We start from the raw sequence: 24,440 nt of genomic DNA on the forward strand, positions 1-24,440 counted from the left end.
TATGTCACCTCCTAACTTATTCAATGCTAGTCGTTGGTCTCAAATGGGAATTGTGTGTTTCAGCCAATTTTTGCAATTTCTATTCATTTTTGAAGGCCTACAGAAAATTTTGTTCTGTAACTTTATAAGCACAGGATATATCAAAGGAAGCCTGAAGCCCCATTTTTCAAGAGAACAGAGGCAGCTAGCTCCTAGCTTTTACCATTGTTTAGTAAACAACAGTTGCTAAGTATTTTGAAAATACTTGTTTTTAAGAAAACGGCTTTATGTGAAAGGATGCATTTCAAGTGCTTTTTGGTGCATTTGTGATACCTCCAAAATGTAAACGATATTTTCCATAAATACAATGGGACTTTGCTCAAACAAAGAACATCTTATTGTAAGAACACTGAACTTAAGCATTAATGATGCATAAACTCTGCCAGAATTTTTCAGCACCAGATGTTTTCAGTGACGTGATCACACCATTTTTGTCACTTAGGGGTTGCCCACACTCTCTCAATTGCTGGATAGAGGAAGCAAAGCAACACGTGGAATTGGGGGCTTCTTGATGTAAGGACAGAGATTGAACCAAAGCCATTCCTGCTATCTACTGATGATACATGATATTGAGTCATTCCTAGAGGCGTGATACTTACTGATCAGCAGCACCAAAGACATTTATAATTTTGAATTAAAAAGCAGCAACATATTTTTACATTTTGGCACTCAGGGACAATACTTCTGAAAATATATTCATACGTTATGGCACTGAATAATTAAAAGCAAAGAACATCAGATCTAAATACATAAATACATGTTTCTACTTGGCTGGTTTTGACCATCCTGGGGGGTCCTTTTTGGAACGCAACTGTCGTAAAAAAACAAGGGATTACAGTACTCTCAAACAGATATTTTTTACACAAAGTCACGAAAGAGAAACTTTGTTGTAATCACGAGGCACGGAAGCATAATCATGCTGTCTGAACAGAAATTAATCATGTGGCTACGCAGTCCACGTAAATGCCAAAAGACTCCTACTGTTTTCTAAAATTCCTCCTTGGAACACAATTCCGATTCATTTAGTTCAAGTGTTCATTTCCTTGACTCCTTCTGAACTTTGTCAATGTGCTCTACTGTGTTCAAATCAAATGCGGAGAAGATAAAAAAAAACACTTATCTATCAAAGATCGCTGCGAGATCAATGACCTGCCAACATTGTAAAAAAAAAAAAAAACGGGAGAGTATTTTAGTTTTTAAGTCTTCAATAGGGAAATGTTACTAAACCATGCTTTTCTATTTCAACACAAATGTTTCCTTGTACGTATAAATTCATCCAGCTAGAAAAACCTATAATGGAATACGAAAAAATTTTGCAATGCAAAACCCTGAGTGCATTTTGGATTTGCATGACCGGAGTGCATCGCGATAAACCTGCTTCCATTCAAGATATAAGATTTGTGTTCATCGTTTCTTCACTAAAATTATGAATTATGATAAAAAAATATGATAAAATCATGAAAACAAATATTAATATTAATAAAAGCAAAATTATTCAAATGTTCCATCCATCCATTTTCTGCACCGCTTACTCTCAGTAGGGTCACAGGGGTGCTGGAGCCCATCCCAGCTATCTTCGGGAAGTGGGCAGGGGAGACCCCCAGCCAGTTGATATTCAAAGGTAATTTAGAATAAATATTTTATTTAAACTTATTTTACAATTTTTCTTGGTAAAAAAAAAGTTTAAAACACTAAATACATTAAGAAAGATTTAATCCGAGGTAAAGATTATCTAACTAATTATAATTATTCATAAAACTTTCATTGTATTTTCATATATATATATATATATATATATATATATATATATATATATATATATATATATATATATATATATATATATATATATATTGTTATTTATATTTTAGTAAAAAAACTTAACTACAGAATACTGAGGGGGGAAGCCTGGGGGGAACATAGAGAAAAATAAAATATATAAATATATATATAAATATATAAATAAATATATATATAAATATATATATATATATATATATATATATATATATATATATATATATATATATATATATATATATATATATATATATATATATATATATATATATGTATATATATATATACTGGACTGTCTCAGAAAATTAGAATATTGTGATAAAGTTCTTTATTTTCTGTAATGCAATTAAAAAAACAAAAATGTCATACATTCTGGATTCATTACACATCAACTGAACTATTTCAAGCCTTTTATTATTTTAATATTGCTGAATTTGGCTTACAGCTTAAGAAAACTCAAAAATCCTATCTCAAAATATTAGAATATCATGAAAAAGTATACAAGTAGGCTATTCAACTAATCACCTGAATCATCTAATTAACTCGAAACACCTTGCGAGGGTTTCCTGAGCCTTAAAAACACTTAGCTTGGTTCAGTAAACTAAATCACAAGTATGGGGAAGACTGCTGATCAGACTGCTGTCCAGAGGACCATCATTGATACCCTCCATCAGGAGGGTAAGACAAAAAAAGAAATTTCTCAAAGAGCAGGCTGTTCACAGAGTGCAGTTTCAAAGCATATCCACAAAAAGTCTGTTGGAAGGGAAAAATGTGGCCGGAAACGCTGCACAACCAAGAGAGATAACCGCAGCCTGAACAAAATTGTGAAGAAGAGCCGCTTCCAGAATTTGGGGGAGCTTCAAAGACAGTGGGCTGAAGCTGGAGTCCAGGTATCAAAAACCACAGTTCACAGACGTGTCCGGGAAATGGGCTACAATAGCCGTATTCCCATGGTCAAGCCACTTCTGAACTCAAGACAACGGAAGAAGCGTCTGACTTGGGCTACGGAGAAGAAGCACTGGACAGTTGCAGAGTGGTCCAAAGTCCTCTTTTCAGACGAAAGCAAGTTTTGCATTTCATTTGGAAGTCAAGGCGCCAGAGTCTGGAGAAAGGCTGGAGAGGAGCAAAATCCAAGTTGCTTGAAATCCAGTGTGAAGTTCCCACAGTCAGCAATGGTTTGGGGAGCCATGTCAGCTGCTGGTGTTGGTCCACTGTGTTTCATCAAGTCCAGAGTAAATGCAACTGTGTACCAAGAGATTTTAGAGCACTACATGCTTCCATCTGCTGAAAAGCTCTATGGAGATGAGTATTTCATTTTCCAGCATGATCTGGCACCTGCCCACAGTGCCAAAACCACCAGTAACTGGCGCACTGACCATGGCATCACTGTCCTTGATTGGCCTGCTAATTCCCCTGACCTGAACCCCATCGAGAATTTGTGGGGTATAGTTAAGAAGAAGATGAAAGACACCAGACCTACAAATGCAAATGAGCTGAAGGCCGCTATCGAAGCATCCTGGGCATCAATAACACCTCAGCAATGCCACAGGCTGATTGCCTCCATGCCACGCCGGATTGATGCAGTAATCCGTGCAAAAGGATTCCCAACCAAGTACTGAGTGCATCGATGGACATTTTCAAATGTTTGATTTAGTTTTGCTGTTATAAAATTATTTTTTTACTTGGTCTGAGGAAGTATTCTAATATTTTGAAATAGGATTTTTGAGTTTTTTTCACCTGTAAGCCAAAATCAGCAATATTCAAATAATAAAAGGCTTGAAATAGTTTAGTTGATGTGTAATGAATCCAGAATGTATGACATTTTTGTTTTTTTAATTGCATTACAGAAAATAAAGAACTTTATCACAATATTCTAATTTTCTGAGACAGTCCAGTATATATATATATATATATATATATATATATATATATATATATATATATATATATATATATATATATATATATATATATATATATATATATATATATATATAACATATATATTTTTTTTATTTTTTTTGGGGTCTGGTTTTTTAACTTGTTTTTGTTAGACTGATCTCATGTTGCCCATCCAGATTATCATCGTAGTTTGCTAATATTGTCTCGGTATTCCACATAGTCTGTCTTGTTGGGAGTAAATAGGTGCCACATTGTGTTTGAACAATTTATCATGGCTGAATAAGGGAAATTACAATTGGCAATTGGCTGAGGTTGATAGGTATGAAACATTAAAACACATTAAATACATATCAGTCAATGTATACGTTTTCTCAGTATTTTATATGTGTTTTGATCTTTTAAATCTGTGTGTGCCAAATAACAATTTTGTAAGTAAATAGGTGCGGCGTTGTGTTTTAAAGGTCAATTATCGCTAAATAAGGGCAATTGCATTCGTTAATAAGGTGAGCAAATGACTGAGTTTGACAAATATGTTATAATCTTATGACCCACTGACAACATTATTATAGTGATGGTTTAATTATAGTTAAAATGGGAAGATAGTGTCAATCCCAACACAAAATCATTAATCCGTTCCAACTACTCATCCAGTATCTATAACAGGGGTGGCTAACCCGGTCCTGGAGAGCCGCATGTCCTGCATATTTTAGAGGTTTCTCTGCTCCAATACAGGTGATTCCAATGTTGGAGCAGAGAAACCCCCAAAACATGCAAGACGTGCGGCTCTCCAGGACCGGGTTAGGCACCCCTGCTCTGTCATATCGACATTTGGATCCAGCCACCCACCTTTAGTTTCTATCCCTCTCCGAAGGTTAATTCACCTCAGAACACATCCCAGAACACATATCCCAGGTGTCTACGGTATAAACTAGTTACCTTGCTCTGTTTGTATGTGTGCTATGTCACCTCACCACTCAGTGAGGAAATTGATAAAAAAATCCAGTTTTCATTTTAAACTGTGGTCTCGGCATCAACCCGCTACTCCTCTCGACCAGCTCAAGTCATGTCACCGCAAAGGTAAATACATTTTTATTTTTCTGGTAACAGTGTAGGTTAAATTGTTTAAAGCACAGGGACACAGTGGATTGGAAACATATGCTAAAAGTCCCCCCCCAAAAAATCTTTCTTTTTTGGTATCAACTGATACAGTCTCAAATCCGAACCTCGAGGTAACACATGGGGGGTGGGAGATAATTTAGGCCAATCAGATTTTTCTATTTGGCCGCTGCCATCGTAAAAATACATATCTATACTTTTGCCGTTTTTTTAACTCTTTCAATGTCATAACTCATTCATATATTTTTAAAAGCATTGTCCCTTAGTGCCAAAACGTAAAATCACGTTTTTTTTTTTTCTCTAATTTTAAAGAACTATTATAGAGGATTTGGCGCAGCTCATCAGTACGTTGCAAGTCTCTGGGAATGATTTCAGAATGATAAATCACAGTTAGATAGCATGAGTGGCTTTTATCAGATCTTTGTCAACACATCAAGGAAGTCCCAACTTCCCAGTGTTGCTTTCTTTTTCCGGCAAATGAGTGTGTGTGGGCAGGCCAATGAAGCGAGTGGCATACGAAGCCATGTGGTGAGTAAGGCAAATAAATCGATAAGTACAGTCAGTTAACATTACAAAGAGCTTTTTCTTTCTAAAAAAAGATGACAAACTTTGCAATATTCAACTATTGTTTACTAAACAATAGTAAAAGCTAGACACATACTTTTTTCTATTGAAAGATGAGGGTTGGATCTCTATTTCGTTATGTCCAATGCCTATATAGCTACAGAAATACAGTACACTTTCTATAGGCCTTTAACAATGGGTCCAAATGGCAAAGATTGGCTAGCACTTTGCATTTGAGAGAAATGTCAGGCATTGAATGGGTTAATTTGTAGCAATGTCCACACATTCCATTCAGGACAATTATTATTGTGATAGTTAAAACACGGAAATAATATTAATCCCCAGACAATAGTATGATCTTGTCCAAGTACCCGATCAGTATCGATAAAATAGATCTTTAGATCCATCCACCTACCCTTAGTTTCTATCCCCCCTTCTTCCACACGGCAATTTCACCTCAGAACAGAATAATGACGTATCCCAGATGTCTACAGTATAAAACAGTGTCGCTCTCTTTGTATTGTATGTTAGCTTGCCACTAACTGAGTCAAATCCTGCAAATGACGTTCAAAACTCTGGCACACATCCCATGTAAACACAGTCGACACCTGTCACTATACGTCACTGTTATGCAAAATAAAAGAAGAGATTTTTCAGTGCTTTCCATCCCCATGTTGACATCCGCCAGGGAAAAGAGAGGCCTGCGTGGGTAAAAAGCAGGCAAACAGAAGCCGGGGCCACTCAAGCGCAGCCAGAATGAATGGCCGTCATTAGCATGAGGCTCCCCGGCAGCACCCTGCAATGCAGCGACGCACACAATGGCGAGCGCCACGCTTCCCCTTTTTCACCCTCCCCTCCACCCTTCACAGAGAAGACCCCTTTGTTCGGGCGGCATCTGGACCTGACCTCCATGCAATTTCAATCTGCACCCCCCACCACCCTTTCCTTGATTCTTTCTCAGCTAGCTCGTCTCTAATGCCTAACCTCTCAAAAACCTGCCTCTACCCCCCAACCCTTCCCGCCCCCTTTCTCTTTCCTCCTGCATGTATGTTTTTCACACAGACACCCCCTCCTCTTGGAGTGGAGGAACCGTGTTTTGCTTCCTGAAAAGACGCTCTGTGTACTTGTGGGCCTCGTTCAGAGCCTCCGGGGTGAATTTGAAAACCGGAGAGTAAAATGCGCCAAGGCTACTGGCCATCTGTCCTGCTGGGTTGGAGGTGCCCCCATCCCTTCTCTCTTTCCCCTCAATTGTGACTTCCCACACCCCCTCTCACTCAAGCTCATCTGATTCCCAAAGCTTATATGCACAGCATCAGTCACAACCACACGCGCACATCACGGACACGGTCATCCGGATGGAAACTGCCTGCAACTTGCCTGCGATTGAAGAGGAAATCACTCAAAACGTAATCCGTTTCTTTGTAGGGACGGCAGACGGGAAAAAAGCGGGGTCCGGCATCCGTTTAAGTCCGGAAGGTTGAGCGGAAAACCAGGAACCCGGAGGGAAAGATTGAAGGACGAGCGGGAAGGGGAGGAAGACGTGAAAGGATGGAGTGTGACAGAAAACAGCGGCAGCCGCCACAGAGTCGCTACCAAGACTTGTAGTCGTAAGGAGGACTGACAGAGAGAAAATGAGAGAGAGGGAAGGAGAAACAGAATCTCTGAGAGGGAGGGGGAGATCAGAAGGGAGGAGGGGGGGATTGGTCGACTGCGTATAGGCTGAAACAGCGGGATAACGCTGAGATAACCCTCATCCCTCGAGCGGCAGCTGAAGATGTGAGCGAGAAATGAATCTTGCCAGTGAGCTATTTCGCTATCAATCAGGTCTGCAAAGATTAAACGACATTGTCGACAAAAAAAAAAGAAAATAGAAATGGTCAACAATGACTACGATTGTAGACTATTGTCGCCAATCACATTTTTCCAACAGAGTGAGGCATCTCTACAAGAAGATTATCTCTGCAATAGCTTCTCTATCTCGAGTGGTAACATACAGAAACATTAGCGTCAACATCAGGTACGCATACCAAAACTTGGTGAATAAAAACTTCTGGAAAAGTTTGCAAAACTTAAATGTCAGTAGCTCAGCAACACAGGAACATCTATGTCAGACTATTTAACTAAACAGAGTCTGACTCCCCTCGTTAGGAAATAAGTAACATTCAAGCCAACTGTTTTGTTGACATGCACTGTACACTTTATATGCGTATATTTTATCACCTAAGAGAGCTTGAGCGTTATGACTGTGCTCGACAAACAGATTTAACATTTATGTGTGCAGTCTGAAGAACAAACTTCAGTTATTAACACGTTAAAAACGACAGACGTCAGTTGTTAAACCTGTTAAGAATGGTTTAGTTCTTTTGTTGCATACTTTGCAATTGTCCACAGTTGGTACTTCAGAAAATGCACTCATGTTTTTTATGTTGTACTGCTGCTAATGAGCCTGTGCTGAGTTCAAATACATTACAAACTATTTACTTAATTTCCTTTTTTTATTCATTTACCTGTCCCTTAAAAATGGATTGGGGTTTATATTTGTTATGTCCCTATTGACCGAGCACTGCGCCCTATTGGTTTTAGATGAATTCAATTTGTACAAATCTGCATTATGGTCGATAAAGGATGAATTTATCATTGGACTCATTTCTCTTGTGTTTATTCTCATTTTCTTAATAATTCAATACACTTCCTTCTAAATTTGAGGAAAAACAATTAACTTTTCGATTATTCAACTCAAATATTTACTCCCAAAAAATCCGCCTAAACGCATTCCTGCATTGTTTGACGATCCTGGTTGTAATTATTTTGTTTCACTCCATAACTCCCCCTTTAAAAATAAACAAGACTCGTCAGGTGATTTCGAATACGGCTGTTAGCTTCTGACCTTTTGATTGACACCCTTCACGGTCAATTGCAAGCTTTTTTTCACAGTTCTAAGCCTGTGACAACCTATCAGGGCCTGTATTAAATGTATTGAATATGTTCTTACCTACCTTGTCTTCGAAAATCTTTAGCCAATAGTGACTGATTCAAATGTTGATTGACACATCGGTTAGCCAATGAAATCCCCAACGTAATTTTCATTAATTTTAAGGGCTGTATTGAAATCAGAGCCGTAAAAAAATGCGTATATACAACCCCGGATACATTTTCACTTGTGATTATCACTTGTGTGCACAATCATGGATTGCTTTCTGGAAGGAAGAGTCAAATATAAACAACTCTTTCACAATGTCTAAAAATGTCAAATTCACCCCGGAGGCTCTGAAATATACACGTTGAAAAGTTCTTAGGGCTGTAAAGCGGTCTTTCCCTAATGGCCACTTTTGAATGCGCGTTGACAAACAGTACCTTTAGCAAAATGTGTAAAATACAATACTTTGTTTAGATTTACCTCAGACTAGCTATAGCATCATGGTATTGTCCCAGCTGTTTTACAGCCAAGATGCCCATGATACGCTTTTTGCAGGCATGTGATTACAAAAAATAGAATAATATAGAATGAAAACCTTATATTTCTGTGTTTTCCAAATTGGATTACTCAATGTTAGTAGGACTTGCATTGATTTTTTTTTTTTTCGGTTTGGGACAAAACTTTAGAGTCTCCGCCTATATTCTTCTAACGGTTCAGGAAAAGCATTCAATTTACTTTTGGTACGTCCTAAATTGGGATTTTAGCTGACGACAGGAACGTTTAGGTGTTAAAATAGTCATTAGTTGCAGCCCTGGCATCAATTGTGACATTTGCGACACGTTATAACAATGGCCATCTGCTGTAGTAGCGGGGATAATGGCGGGGGGCCAGGGGGTAGACCAGCGGTACCTTATGTGGCCCTGCGTTCCAAAGAAGGTCTAAAAAATGAGAGAAACCACCACGAACTGTTGTGGAGGGAGAGGCACCTGTTCAAGTCAACTAAAGGGGAAATGCTCAAACGAATGGGGGAGGGGCAACACATGTGCTCCAAAAGGGGGACATGGAGACTGAGGCGTGGCTTTTATAGTCACTCCGCCTCGTCATGCCTCTAGAAATGCAGCGATTCTTCGATACTCGACCATGATTGAATTTATTTCCTATCCAAAGTAATGGTATTCATTCTTATACTTTCTTAAATATTCAAAAAAGTTCAACATTAATGAAATAGAACCTAAACAACCATCCATCCATTATCTCCACCGCTTATCCTCAGTAGGGCCGCAGGGGCGCTGGAGCCCACCCCAGCCATCCTCGCGCAGTGGGCAGGGGACACCCTGAACTGGTTGCCAGCCAGTCGCAGGGCACACATGGACGGACAAATCACTCGCTCATTTACCTAGGGACAATTTGGACCAGCCAATTAACCTGACATGCATGTTTTTGGAATGCAGGAGGAAACCGGAGTGCCTAGAAGAAGCCCGGAAAATGGGGAGAACATGCAAACTCCGCAAAGAAAGGCTTGTAGATGGATTTTAACCCATAACCTCAGAACTGTTCTGCGGACGCGCTAACCACTGTCCTGCCGTGTTGCCCCTAAACAACCATACCCAAAATATTTATAAAATGGGTAACTAAACTACGATAAATAGTTTCACCTAAAAACCCCAAATTGGCAAGAGATTTTAAAGTGTGCCTTATACTGCAGCGTGCTTTTTATCCCAGAAAAACACCGGATACAATCGAAAATGCAAAGTTGCAATAAAATTACACTGGATGGGGTAACTGTTGTGTTTTTGAGGGCTCTCCTGTGGGTAACATGCTGTCTATTTTTAAAAAGTTGCAAAAGAAAAGGGCAGACAGCAACTTAGTACAACATAGTACAGTATCAACATCATAAGTTATTTAAGATACTGATTGGCGTAAAGAGATATCATTTAACAAAAAGTAGCTCTCAGCTTCAAGGTCAGTATAAGTCTGTCATGGTTGACATGGCGCCCAATTGGCCGCGCCCATGTGTGTCACAGTTGCCGTGGTGCCCAATTGGCCATGCCCGTGTGTGTCACGGTTGCCATGGTGCCGAATTGGCCCCGCCCGTGTGGTGCCAGCTGCGGCTTGTTGAGAGATTGACTTTCTGTTTATATAAAGCTCAGCACTCTCTTGCTTCAGGGTCAGCACGTCAAACGAACTTTTGCCCCACAAGACGTGGGTTCTGACTTGTTTTCCTGTGAAAATTGCAGTCCGGTATTGTTCCCGTTTATTGTTGTCCTGTTTAATTTCGCGTTCTAGTTTAGTTTCCGTCTGTTTTTTTCCTGTTTATTATTTTCTCCAGTTTTCGTTCCCGTCTAGTTTCTCCTGTTAATTGTCGATATCCTGATCCGTTATCTATCCTGTGTGTCACCTCCTGTCCGGTATCGACCCCATCTGTCCGATATCAACTCGGGCAATTGGAATCGGTCTCGTTGGTCTCTGGCTTCCGGTCTTTCCACCCCAGACCGGCTACCTAACGTGCATGACTCCCCATTTCCCGTAAAATAAAGGCTTGCGTGAGAACATCACGCGATTGGGTCCTGTATCTGTTCTGGTTCTGACAAAGTCAATAAAACAATGTTGTTTCGGTGTCGCTCTTGTCCCCAACATCACTTGTTTTGTTATTTTTTGGTATTCATAATGTATTTTTTTTAAATCAAGATACATATTGAAAGTCGAGCAAAAAAAAAACATGTGTTTTGAGTTTTTATTAACAAGACAGTGTGTACTATTTAGTGCCTAATAATGGTTAAAGAATAAGCTACAATTAATAAAATTAAACAGTATTGAATAAAATACTAAGCAAAAATACATCAATCATTATATAAACATGCATAATTCAAAACACTCGCAAGTCAAGAAATTAGCTTTATTTTACATAACGTAAGCCTCAAAAAGGGAACATTTTGGAGGGAGGACAGTTTGATCATAATTTATTAATGAATTTATAAACTTTCGTGGTGAAACCAGATGTCATAATGTAAATCACTGTTTATGAAATACATATTTTAACCTGTTGCAGTTCATTTGGTATTTTTACCTAAATGCCTAAAAAGGTGCAATCAAGGAAAAACTCAAGCTGTACCTTAATCATTTGGAATATGCGCATAGTTTAGGTCCCTTTTTGGAGAAAACACGGCAGAGGTTTCTCCCCTGCAGTCAAAATCTGTTAAATTAATACTGGTACTTACTTATGGACGTTTGAGTACACAAAAAAATCATATGTACGCCTACTTTTTTTTCTCCAAAAATTGCCTTGGAAAATGTATGTATTTTTTTCTATGAAGCCCTAGCTCTAACTGTAGTGCTAGTACCAGAGTGCCTCATAAACAAAAAATGTATTACAAGAGACAATTTTGGGGGAGCGCCTTACAATCCAGTGAGGCTTACAGTGTGAAAAATTCGGAAAGAAAAGACTTGCTGTTTGGTTTGTGTCTGGTGAGGCACAGTGAGATATACAAATAAATGAACAGTGATTCGATTGGCAAAGCAAGAAAGTAATATTTCAACCGTAGCACAGAAACAAAATGTTTATTGTCTTACCTTAATGTATAAGAAAAGGCTATACTCTACTCCTTTTGAGTAGAAGCATTAAAAGATAGGTAATCATTGAAAAAATGTCCATGCAGTAAGAAAAAAATAACTGGATGGCTTGACTTACTGTTAGCATGCTAATCCTAACACTTATACTATTCTTTGGAGCTGAGAGTACTGTATTGTGTGCCTCACTTTCTATCCGCATACACTATGCACAGTAATAAGTTACATATTAATTATATTTATTACATAATGTGTAATACATTCTAAAAAATGTGATATTCAATGGAAAGGGGAGCCAGTGCCTAACATTTCTACCTTGATAGCAAGTCATTCATAGATAGTAAAGCTTGAACATTATAAAGACAGAGAAACCATTTTAAATATTTGACTGCAAGATTGCACAGAAATTCGATGCCATGATTTTTTTACTGTCAATACCAATTTGTTTCAATATAGAGTTGTTCGAGTATCGAAATATCACTGTATTTACATAGGTGAGAACATCTCAGAGACTTTCAAAAAACCAGGGTGGGAGTTGGGAGGAGGGACAGGAAGAAAGAAAAGGCGATCAATAAAACCAGCCTAAACAATACAGAGGAACCGCCAAATTCAAACGCCTCTCACATTCCAGGAAACAGACCCAATTTTTGTGGAAATACAGCTCTAGCCGTGAAAAATGGCTTGGAAGTCGGAAAAAACTCAGATAGTGCCGCCGATAAGTGTGACATCACTTAAACGTTTATTTCAAACCTTAACCCAAGCTCGAGACCTCATATTCAAGTTACAAGTAGGGATGCATCGGATAATTGCCAAAGATTATTCTGCCCAAAATGATCACAACATTATTTTGGATTTTGGCTAAAAGAAAAAAAAAAGTTGGAAAAAGGCTTTTGAATAAAAAACATTTTGTGATGACGTCTAAGGTGAGTTGAGCCATTCGAAGCTGGCTTTCACTCAGGGGGACCACAACACAGGTACTTTTTTTTTTATTTTGCACACAAAAGGGAAAGACTTTAAGGTCTCCAAAATTTCAACCAACAAGACATTTTCCATTTTTTTATTAACCACCAGTTGCATTTTGGCTAATGTTTACATGTGTTTAAGGCAGGCCTTTTTATTCCACTGTATGTTTGTTTCGATCCTGGTTGTGAAACAGGTGAAACAAACGCTGGAGCTGAGCTTTTCAAACTTTCATTATAATAGAATATTCCGAGCACAAATGAGCTACAAGCTAAATGGCTTGTTAGATTCACGAGTGCACCATCAAAATGGCTGAAATTACCTCTATCCGAGGAAGAAGGGCTATGACGAAAAAAAAAGAGGTAGTGGAAAAATCCTGACTTCACAACAGCCCTTCGTCGAGACCAGGTCTGGCAAGTACTGATAAAACACCTTCTCCTAACTGCAAATCAAAAACACCACTTGAAACAATGTAGAGACTGCAAAACAACTGCATGAATGCGATGTAAAATAGTCAAGTAATTATACCGAGATAAAAGGAATTACAATCAAACGCATTAATAATCAGGGAGTGCATTCATTACGACTAAATAAGTAAAGGACTTGTAAATGATTAAAATAATAATGCTATAAATGATGAAAATCAAGACGATATATGCAGTGACATATTACAATAGTTAAGCACATGGTAAAACTTCATATTAATCGGTAAACGCATACTGTCTGTTTATCAGTGTAATCAATTGGCTGGCACTAAACTATGTATGATGAGAGTTAAATATTCATTCATTATTTTTCATTATTTTTTTACTTTGGCGAATGTGCGTTTGGCAACTTATTTGTTGCGTTGGACTGCACCGATTGCCACACCATCATCAATTCCCTCCTACTCGCGTCTTCATGCATCATTCACTCTCCTGTCCGCGAAAATGCCAATAAAAAATAAAAAAAAAGATTGTGCATTGTAACTGCTGCAAGCTATTTATTTTAACCATAACTTTTAAGTACAACAAACATTTTTCGATGCTTGCTTATTTTAGGGAGGACTTTTCATGATTTCAAGCCCGACGTATTCAGTTAATTTGTTATTTTGTAACTTTTCAATTAAAGTCCTCAACTTAACTGCTCTGTTCAGCTTTTTTTCTTTGTCCGAATACTTGAAAGTTGAAATGCGCCAAGACACTAATTGTCTACTCTTTCACAAGTCAGTTCAAAAATACTCCTCGGTGCTTTATTTTATTTTTTGACTGCGTCGTGTTTTGGTTTCGTAGACAAATTTTCACTTTGATACATTTACTAGATAGAAATACATTAAAGGTGGACATACAGTGTATTGCTAAAATGAAATAAAAATGGTTGTCCTTGGTTGTAGCCAGTGTTTAACATTCATTTAATTATTTTCTTGATTTGAATTCCAGGTTCTCTTGAACTAAAATGTGTTACAAATGTTTTTAAAAGCCAATTGCGTTCCGAAACCCAAAGCTTTATGGAAGTTACCCCAAATCCAGCACATTACTAAAAAAAAAGTAGTCTGGAGCAAATCAATTTGATTCTGCTGTCCCAAAGGTCTTTTAAGATCTTAACACAAAAGTTTGAGATAACGGTAATATTCAACAAACAACAAGAAGAATACAATTTACCGCATATTTAGACATCAAAGAAATTTTGTTTTTAAAACATAGCTAGCCTGGCACTAATGCTATTCAATAGAGGTTCCTGTTTATCTGGTCAAAGGCCAAAGCTGGCTACAATTTCTGAAACAAGCCTTTCATATTAAGATTTCATCGTTGCAGTTGTTGCATATAACAAAAAAGAAAACAAGTTAACCAGCAGCTATCTCATCCTAAAATAATAGCATTTGGCTTTGGAGTTCAACTGGAATGTCATTTTCTATCCTTTGTGTTTCACACAGGCCTTTTCATCATCTTTGTGAGAGCTCGGCGTGTTCACCGCTTAATCAGGCAGGAATCTATTTTCAATAAATCAGAACATCATAATCCCTGGCAGGGCAAAAGAGGCGGATTTACTGGTCACATGGCACAGCCCAGAGAAAGAGCGAGGGAGAGAGAAAACCTGGAAGCGTGGTATTATCAAGCGTGAACTCCAGACAGAATTTACTGGAATGTGAAAAATAGATAAAATGTCGAATCCTAAAAAAGGGAGATTGTTTTAACACAGTCACAGTAGCAGTGTGATCATTTCAGATGAGATTCGAAATGTGTAACAAAAATAATGTTTGATCGTACTCTAGTCCCTCACCATAATGCGCTTTGTACTTCGCCAGCCTCAGTGCACCGTATTCCATTATCCCCAATCACATATTCCTGCAAGCGAGGGACGGCAGAGCACATTTTTGTTTGGCTCTCTTTTTAGCCTAGAATGGACTGCGCCCGTGCGGCCGTGTTTCTCCTGTTAATTGTAATATACCCTATCCCATACCCTATCCCAGAGGGCACTTTTGCCATTCTGGGGTGTCTAACATGAAATGCACGGTTGTGGCCACAATCCATTATTCACGGTCGACAAATTGCTTAGAGCTGGGGCCAGGAGAGCACTTTTTTTCTGGTTCGGGACACTTATGCTTGTGATTGTGGTCCGGCTAAAATGAAATGCTCTGTTTTGGCTGTGATCCATTATGCTCAGTCAACCTTTCTTGAGAGCCGGTCCGCTCTTTTTCCCGTTTGTTTTTTAAAAAGAACTGCACTTGTGCGGCTACGATCAGTTATCCCCAATTACATATCTCTGCAAAAAAACAACAGCACGCACTTTTGTCGGACGTGCTGACTTTTTTTTTTTTTTTTTTTTTTTGGTATTTCCACCTGAAATGAAGTGCACCCTCCAATCTCATATTGCTGCAAGTAGCAGAAGGCACTTTTGTCTGGAGGTGTGTCGTTCTGCCCCCCTAAAATAAAACACCCAGTTGTGGCCACAATCCTTTAACCCTGCTCGACAAATTGCTGAGAGCAGTGGCAGGCAAGTACGGTAACTTATTTTTGATTCCTGGCGACTTAAGCTTGCCAATATTGCCCTCTTAGAATTAATTACACTGTTTTCGCCGCGTTGCATCATCCCCGGGCAACTGTCACTGTAAACAGAGGCAGACAGAGAGCATGTTCAAAATGGGGGCACTACTCTTGTCCCCATTAACTGTGATACCCAAGGGATTTTAATGTACAGTAAAATAAATAGAGTTTATTTAACTTTCTGTAGCCAAGGACCATAGGGTTACTGAATCAGTTTTAAAGTTTACGATTTAAGTGTTAAATCGCCGCTATTACAAATTAAGTTTAAATGAAGAATGTTTACCATGTAAAATTCAGCCAAAGTTGAAAGGTAATCAGTGTTAATCAATGCTTATGAGTCACTTCAATTTATTAGTCACAGAAATGCTTGACAATTCAAAAGGCATCTGTGAAAAAAATATTGACAAAAAGCAAGAATGTAAATGAGAGACAAACAAGATAGAGGCAACAATAAAGTGGCTGGGCTGAAAATGAGGAAATGAAAGAGGGTTAAGCATAAAAATATCATTTTCTCACAAGGCACGGCGTGACGGTAGAGATTGGCCCGGATGGTTTTTTGAAGGTCATGGTCGGGAGAAGACTTTTGGAACCGCAGACTCAGGAAGTGCTTCAGGTCTTTGTTCAGCTTGTTACCTTCAAATAGTAGACAGGGCCCCATCATTATTACATTCTCTATAGCTCACATGAAGCAAATGCAAATATAGTCTTTGACCATTGATGTATAGATTCATTTTGCAACCCTCTGACTATTTTTTTTTCTCATAAAAAAGTACAAATATTTGAAAAACGAACGAGAAATGTGACAGTACACTACAATAATTTTTGTTAATTTCAAAGGTTATTTTTCCTATTGTACCAAAACAAATATACTTCATTTTTGAAAGTTAAAAATCAATGAATAATTCTTATTCTTGAATAATAATACATATACTACCTAGTAATACAAGAAAAATAGTACTTATAATAAGCAAAATTATTTGATTTCAGATAATATTGAAGATATTAAATATGTTTTTTTATGGTTGTGCTGTGTTTTTAGCTTTCTGTAGTTCACTATTTTGCTAATTTTAAGGCTCATTATTGTTTTTAGGGTTTTTTTTTTTTTCAAACAAAAAAAGAAACCTGTCATCTAAAATGTTTAATCGATGTTAAGTTTTATATTACTCATTTCACAAGGAAATTTAATAAAAGCAAAATTAACAGGGGAATAAGTGTCATGATTACCTAAGTGGAGCCACCTGGGGTAATCATCTGGCGCGCTGGAATGCGCCTTCTGATTGGGTTATGTTCGCTATTTAAGCATTCTACACCGAGACATGGGGGTCGGAGGATTAATCCTGTTGTTCTACCTGATCTCCGTTGCCGACCCGTTTCCGAATCTGCCTACGCCCTGCCCGCCTGACTCCTGATCTCTCTTCCGAACACAACGACGCCCTTCTTGTCCAGCCCCAACCAACAACACGACGATTACGCCTGTCCGCAACCATTCCCGCCAAGCCTTCACCTGCCTGTCAAGTCTCGACAATCCGTCAAACAACGGATCGAAGATTCACGTCTTGTCATTCCTTCCTTCCAATAAAAGTATTGTACGAACGCTCTGGGGTCTCCTGCTCTGTTCTGGTAATCTTCGTGACAATAAGGTAATATTCTCATTTTAAAAGTTGTATTGTTACATTTTTGGCTGTTTCATTTTAGACTGTTTTCATTTTACGGATTTTTATTTTTTTATATATTTTTTTACCCAAAAAATAAATGAATGTATATATATATATATATATGTGTTTTATTTATGTTATCTTTTCTAGTGAAATAAAAAAGAAAACTAAAAGCCAAATGATCTGAAAATCCAGGCAATTTTGCAATTTTACATCTTTATTTTTTGTGTGTAAGACATTTTTTCTCATTTTAGGATTAAATGTTGTTTTTTTTATAGAGAATACATATCACAGCCATGATGTGGTAAGAAAATAATACTTCAAAGCACAATGTTCAATATTCGACCACTAAATGACACCGTATTGTTTATTGGAAACAAAAAAACTGTGCCAAATGAGCACAGCGTAGCAGCGAGATGCCAGACAACCATGGTGGTGACTACTGGGTGTGTAAAATACCGATGAATATTTATAATAATTAAATGTTTTATGATGGTTCATGTATTTTTGCCTATGATTCAAATCAGTGTTTTTTTTTTTTGGACTGAATCTAGATTTTTGTACAACTAGGAGGCATTAAATATCCCACACGGTCCATTTAGTGCAAGTGTCGGGAAACTTTACGGCTATTTTCATGAGTACATAAGGCTCGGACATAAACATGTGCAATTAATGAACATATTGCTAAATGAAGCACCAATTGACAGAAATGTGAAACCCATGTCAGGTTTAATTAATGTGGATCAGTTTTATAGGGCACAATATTAACTACAGTTTACAGTCACAGTGTCACACCAACAGACCCTAATATGTCTGTAAATCGCAAAATAATCCTTTATATTAAAGCTCATTAGCACAAAGATCGGAAAAATCTTCAACAAACACAAGCGAAGGTGGTGTTTCGTGAATAAAGTAAAACTTGTATATTATGGGATAGATAAGATGTGCAGTTTGTGATCTGGTGTGTCAGATTTGGAGGCTCGTGTTGTAGTTTCCATATGTTCCTCGCCAGACAATCGAAACAGCAAAATTTAAGACTTTGATTATTATTGGATTCTATTTTTACATGTAGAAAGAGAGACAGACAGAGAGATAGACGAACATTTTTTTTTCCTTTTTTTCAAAATTGATATTTATTATTACTAGTTTTACATGAAAGTAAATCAGAGCATATGTCAACTAGCTGACCACTCCAAAAAGAAAATGAAAATATTGTGTGAGCGTTTTGCAGTTATTGTCAACCACATGAATACTCTTATTGTCAATGTTATTATATTGCTGTCACCATTAAATTATACAAACCCATTACAATCTAGATCTATATTTGTAAACAAACCAATGAGGTGAAATAAATATGTTGGTGATGATGGTGAGAACTAAACAAAAACTAAACAAAAAATATTATATAGAGATACAATCACATAGAGATAACTTTAGTTTGAACACAAAACAGACATGCCTGCATATTTCTTAGTTAGGGCAGACAAGTGGGAGTTTTGATGCTGGAGGTATCTAGCTCAAGCTCCCATACCTTTTTTTTTTAACACAAAGATCAAGACACTCAAGAATGTTGGTCCTGCTGCCTGTAACTATGTATATTCTTGAGGTGTTTGTTACATGTAAACACACAGGATATTTCGCTATAAGAAACAATTATGAAGGAAGGGGTTATCATCAAATAAGCATATGCTTCTTCCTATTCCTTAGCGGACATGTTATGTTCACATTGTTTTTGTTCTTTAACTTGTCGTTTTGATTTATTTTTGCTTTCTCAAGTTTATAATAAAGTTTCATTCATTCATTCATTCATTCATTCATTCATTCAGTTAAATATTTTTTTTTCAGATGTTCTTTTTTTCTGTCTCCAAGTCTTTCTCTGGCCAAAAGTCCGTCCATAATTAGAATGTTATTATACACTCATTTTTAAGAATATTTTAAGCAAAAACCAAACAGAGCCCCATGTGTTCCCTTCATTTATGTTAAACTCCTCTAAAGATCCCTCCATGCCCGTCCTGGACCCATCCAAGTCACACAGAGTTGAATGTCGCAAATGTGTCATGTTGAGTGGGTCGGACTTCAAACAAGCTCTTGATTGGCTAAAATTACCAGGCCTTCTTTGCACCCATCCAATGGCAGGTGAGGATGACGCCGGCTAAGTCTGACCGCTCACAATGGAGCCAGATGGTCAGGGCTCGCTCTCACGCCAGGGTCTCATTTAAGGCTGTTTAATGATCTCCAAATTTATCATCCAAGTCTGACGGAGCTGGCAAGCTCTTCTGGGGTGAGCTGCCATGTCATCGTGCTGGCCGGCCATTAAAGAGGGAAGTTTCCTTCATTTTTTTTTTCTTTTTTCTGGATGCCAGCTGATATGAAGGGAACGTCATCCACCGCAGCTAGCTGCACTGAGTACTAAAGAGAGGATGCAACCTGAAGAACAAAGGCGTCAAACTCGTCAGAGCTCGGGGGCCGCATGATAGAAAAACCTTCTCACGGGGGCCATACTAGTAAATTAATGGCATAAAGAATCTACTGTAACTGGATGGCTGTTGGTCTTGTATTGTGTTGGAACTGAGCCCAAAATTCAGGGTGTTGGAACGGATCCCCCTTTGCAATGAAGCGCTAGCCACTTGTGGTGCTAAATGACTTGTAAAAGACCTGATTTTTTTATTTTTACACGTTCATGTTAGCGTAATCTTTTGTACGGAAGATTACGATAACGCGAACATACGATTAGCCTGGGTTAGCTTCATGTTTATGTTAAACATGCATGGTAAACATTCAGGGTGTTGGAACGGATTAAATTGATTTACATCATTTTGCATGGGAAAAATGATTTCGGTGATTGAACAAATCGGTTCTCGAACAGGGTTCTGGAATGGATTATGGTCGAGAACCGAGGTTCCACTGTATATATATATCCATCTATTATCTGCACCGCTTATTCTCAGTAGGGTCGCGGGGATATATATATATATATATATATATATATATATATAATTACACAACACAAAATAGAACACAAAATAAAAACCCGGTAGGCAGCAATTAAGATAGCAGTAATCAATAATAAGAATTGGTTATTTACAGTGAAAATACAGATTACATGATATGAAAAAGAGGTGCAGTTTAGTTCAGTGCAAATTTGAATTTATACTTTTAATGTTATATTTCCATGATAATGATTTCCATTACTGCAATGGCCAGCCCTCAAACATTAGAGACTTTCCTCTCCAAAACAAATATGAGTCAGGGAATAAATTAAATTGGAGTCTATGGTTAAGGCAACAAAGCCAAAAAACACGCACACAAAGCCTTTTCCAGTGGGAAAAGCAAGACATCATTTGGCCATTGCTGTATTTTTCCGTTCTGGCTACACTAACACACACACAAACGTGTAGCTCACTGCAAGCAAAGCAGTCAGGTAATTGTTACCTAGCAACCAGCCCGAGCTGATGAGCATCATTATGGTCCCTGCTAGGCGAGCTGCAGTCAGATTGTAAAGAAACACACACACACTTAATATGTGTGAACCTTTTATGATCTTTTACTGTATTATTTCATGATTTAAAAAGAAAAAAATATATGGTATGGTATTCGGTATGGTATGTTCATGTCGAGTGTTAGGCCAATTCCGCTTGAATCTCCGTGTTCCACGGACCTCTATCGTGAACAAAAATCTCCTGTAGGGATGCACTGCATGTGACGTGCTCCACCACTGAGAGTCATCTAATATTTAATATTTATGAGGATTAATGCCACGCGATCACAGATTACACAAACGCACGTGTGCGCACACACACAGCTTGTATGCCACCATCAGTCTCTAGTGTTTTTCAAGTGGTAGGTCTGGACCAGTTTTTAGGGAGTCACAGGCCTTTGCCCTGGCAAAATAATAAAAAAACGGAGGGTCGATATTGCCATGCTCGATCTCTTATTCCTGTTCAGTCAATCGGCAACCAGTATACGCTTGCGTTAGTGCATCAATTGAAAAACATTGCTATGTAGATTTCAGCGAAATCAGCGTTGACAATGGGTGCTAAGGCCGCCAAACGTTCATTCCGCGATAGGGTAGAGGTACAATTTGACACTCAGGACCCCAGAGTTCTATGGTCAAACTGGAAGCTCATAACTCAGTACAAAGGACCAAAGAAGACTATTGCTAATGTGGACGCTACTCTACCTGATCAGCTCAATGACTTTTATGCCCGATTTGACAAGAACAATAGTAGTTCTCCAGTGCCAGCCCCAGTGACTGAGGACGACAATCCTTTGATCATCAGTGAAGATGAGGTAAGACGTGATTTTGGGAGGTTGAAAGAGAGGAAATCACCAAGCTCCGATAAACTCTCACCCCGCCTTCTCAAAGAGTGTTCTTCTCAACTTGCCCCTGCCTTTACCGGTATTTTCAATTGGTCTTTGAGTTCAGCTACTGTACCCTCGTGTTGGAAGTGCGCCACAATTGTACCGGTCCCGAAGAAGAACAATGTCTCATGTCTGAACGATTATAGACCCATAGCACTCACGTCCGTGATCATGAAAACTTTCGAGAAGATCGTATTGGTATTCATGAAGTCCTTTCTACCATCGAATCTAGATCCGTACCAATTCGCGTATTGTGCTAATAGAAGTGTAGATGATGCAATTAAAATTTGTATTCATTAGATTCTAAGTCATCTTGAGCATAGGAATTCATACGTTAGGGTTCTATTCATAGATTTTAGTTCGGCTTTTAACACTATCATTCCTTTTAAACTGCATTTTAAACTTCTTCATGACCTCAATTTTCCCGTTTTATTATCAATTTGGATTTTAGATTACCTTCTCAATGGAAACAGTCCGTTCGCATTGGTGAGAAAGATTCATGTTCTATTGTCCTCAACACTGGTACGCCTCAAGGCTGTCCATTGTCTCCAACTTTGTTTTCCCCATTCATTCATGATCGTCAACCCAATTCTGACCATTCTCTATTCGCTAAATATGCAGACGACACCACGGTTACTGGCTTTATTTCAAATGGAGACGAAACTAAAGATTCACTTTACACCTGGTGTCATGAGAGTAATATGTCATTGAATGTAGGTAAAACTAAAGAGATGATAATAGATTTCCGTACTAAGCCTCCCCCGCATGTGCCACTGTCAATAATGGTAGTGAGGTGGAATTGGTCCATTCATTCAAGTTTCTGGGTACCTACTTGTCAGCTGACCTCACATGGACTGTCAATGCTACTGATATTCTAAAGTCAGCCAGACAAAGGCTCTACTTCCTTCGACAACTCAAATCATTCGGAGTCCGTCAATCCATTGTAGTCAATTTTTATCGTGCTATCATTGAATCCGTTTTAACTAGGTCAATCACAGTTTGGTTTGGTCGCGTCAATCAGAAAGAATTGTCAAAAATGGAATCAGTAGTGAGGACAGCAGAGAAAAAAGTAGGTACTGGCCTCCCCATCCCTGCAAAGTATCTACTTCGATCGAACTAGAAAACGGACACTAAAAATTAAAGACGATCCCAGTCACCCTGCTCGCAAGTACTTTGATTACCTGCCGTCAGGTCGCAGTCTTTGCTCCAAGACTACACGTCTTAAAGAGAGTTTTTACCCTTCCGCTATCCGTATGTTCAACGGGAATTGATTTAAGTTATTATGTATTATTATGCCAACGGCGTTCCTCCGACGTATTCTACTCTGGTCTTGTTATTTACATATTCTTTCTTTTTATCTATTCTGTATAAACATTTTGTTTTATACACTGCAATATCTTTTTTACTCTATTCTGTTTATTCTTTAAAATCTATTATTTTATCATTATTGAGTGTTCGCGTGTCAAATGATTTCTTGTATATACTGGACTGTCTCAGAAAATAAGAATATTGTGATAAAGTTCTTTATTTTCTGTACTGCAATTAAAAAAACAAAAATGTCATACATTCTGGATTCATTACACATCAACTGAACTATTTCAAGCCTTTTATTATTTGAATATTGCTGAATTTGGCTTACAGCTTAAGAAAACTCAAAAATCCTATCTCAAAATATTAGAATATCATGAAAAAGTATACAAGTAGGCTATTCAACTAATCACCTGAATCATCTAATTAACTCGAAACACCTTGCGAGGGTTTCCTGAGCCTTAAAAACACTCAGCTTGGTTCAGTAAACTAAATCACAAGTATGGGGAAGACTGCTGATCTGTCTGCTGTCCAGAGGACCATCATTGATACCCTCCATCAGGAGGGTAAGACACAAAAAGACATTTCGTAAGGGGCAGGCTGTTCACAGAGTGCAGTTTCAAAGCATATCCACAAAAAGTCTGTTGGAAGGGAAAAATGTGGCCGGAAACGCTGCACAACCAGGAGAGATTAACAAAATTGTGAAGAAGAGCCGCTTCCAGAATTTGGGGGAGCTTCAAAGACAGTGGGCTGAAGCTGGAGTCCAGTTATCAAAAGCCACAGTTCACAGACATGTCCGGGAAATGGGCTACAATAGCCGTATTCCCATGGTCAAGCCACTTCTGAACTCAAGACAACGGAAGAAGCGTCTGACTTGGGCTATGGAGAAGAAGCACTGAACAGTTGCAGAGTGGTCCAAAGACCTCTTTTCAGACGGAAGCAAGTTTTGCATTTCATTTGGAAGTCAAGGCGCCAGTGTCTGGAGAAAGGCTGGAGAGGAGCAAAATCCAAGTTGCTTGAAATCCAGTGTGAAGTTCCCACAGTCAGCAATGGTTTGGGGAGCCATGTCAGCTGCTGGTGTTGGTCCACTGTGTTTCATCAAGTCCAGAGTAAATGCAACTGTGTACCAAGAGATTTTAGAGCACTACATGCTTCCATCTGCTGAAAAGCTCTATGGAGATGAGGATTTCATTTTCCAGCATGATCTGGCACCTGCCAACAGTGCCA

At 38.3% G+C, this 24,440-nt stretch overlaps 1 protein-coding gene across 9 annotated transcripts in view; it reads right to left on the reverse strand.

Annotated features, from left to right (window-relative positions):
* LOC148370132 (membrane-associated guanylate kinase, WW and PDZ domain-containing protein 1-like) overlaps positions 1-24,440 on the reverse strand; it is a 154,991-nt gene that overhangs the window by 92,053 nt on the left and 38,498 nt on the right. For 7 of the 9 annotated variants that reach the window (XM_088332483.1, XM_088332480.1, XM_088332482.1 and 4 more), the window contains exon 2: positions 16,405-16,521. The exons of 1 other annotated variant lie outside the window; for it this stretch is intronic. In XM_088332483.1, the coding sequence (XP_088188609.1) occupies positions 16,405-16,521 (117 nt within the window). Of the gene's footprint in view, positions 1-6,798; positions 7,041-16,404; positions 16,522-24,440 lie in introns of those variants that run through there. One more of the 9 variants, XM_088332486.1, reaches the window with a different exon arrangement.

This window comes from Urocampus carinirostris, chromosome 3 (assembly GCF_059441175.1).
Source record: "Urocampus carinirostris isolate Australia breed hairy pipefish chromosome 3, RoL_Ucar_1.0, whole genome shotgun sequence".
Classification (NCBI taxonomy): Eukaryota; Metazoa; Chordata; class Actinopteri; order Syngnathiformes; family Syngnathidae; genus Urocampus; species Urocampus carinirostris.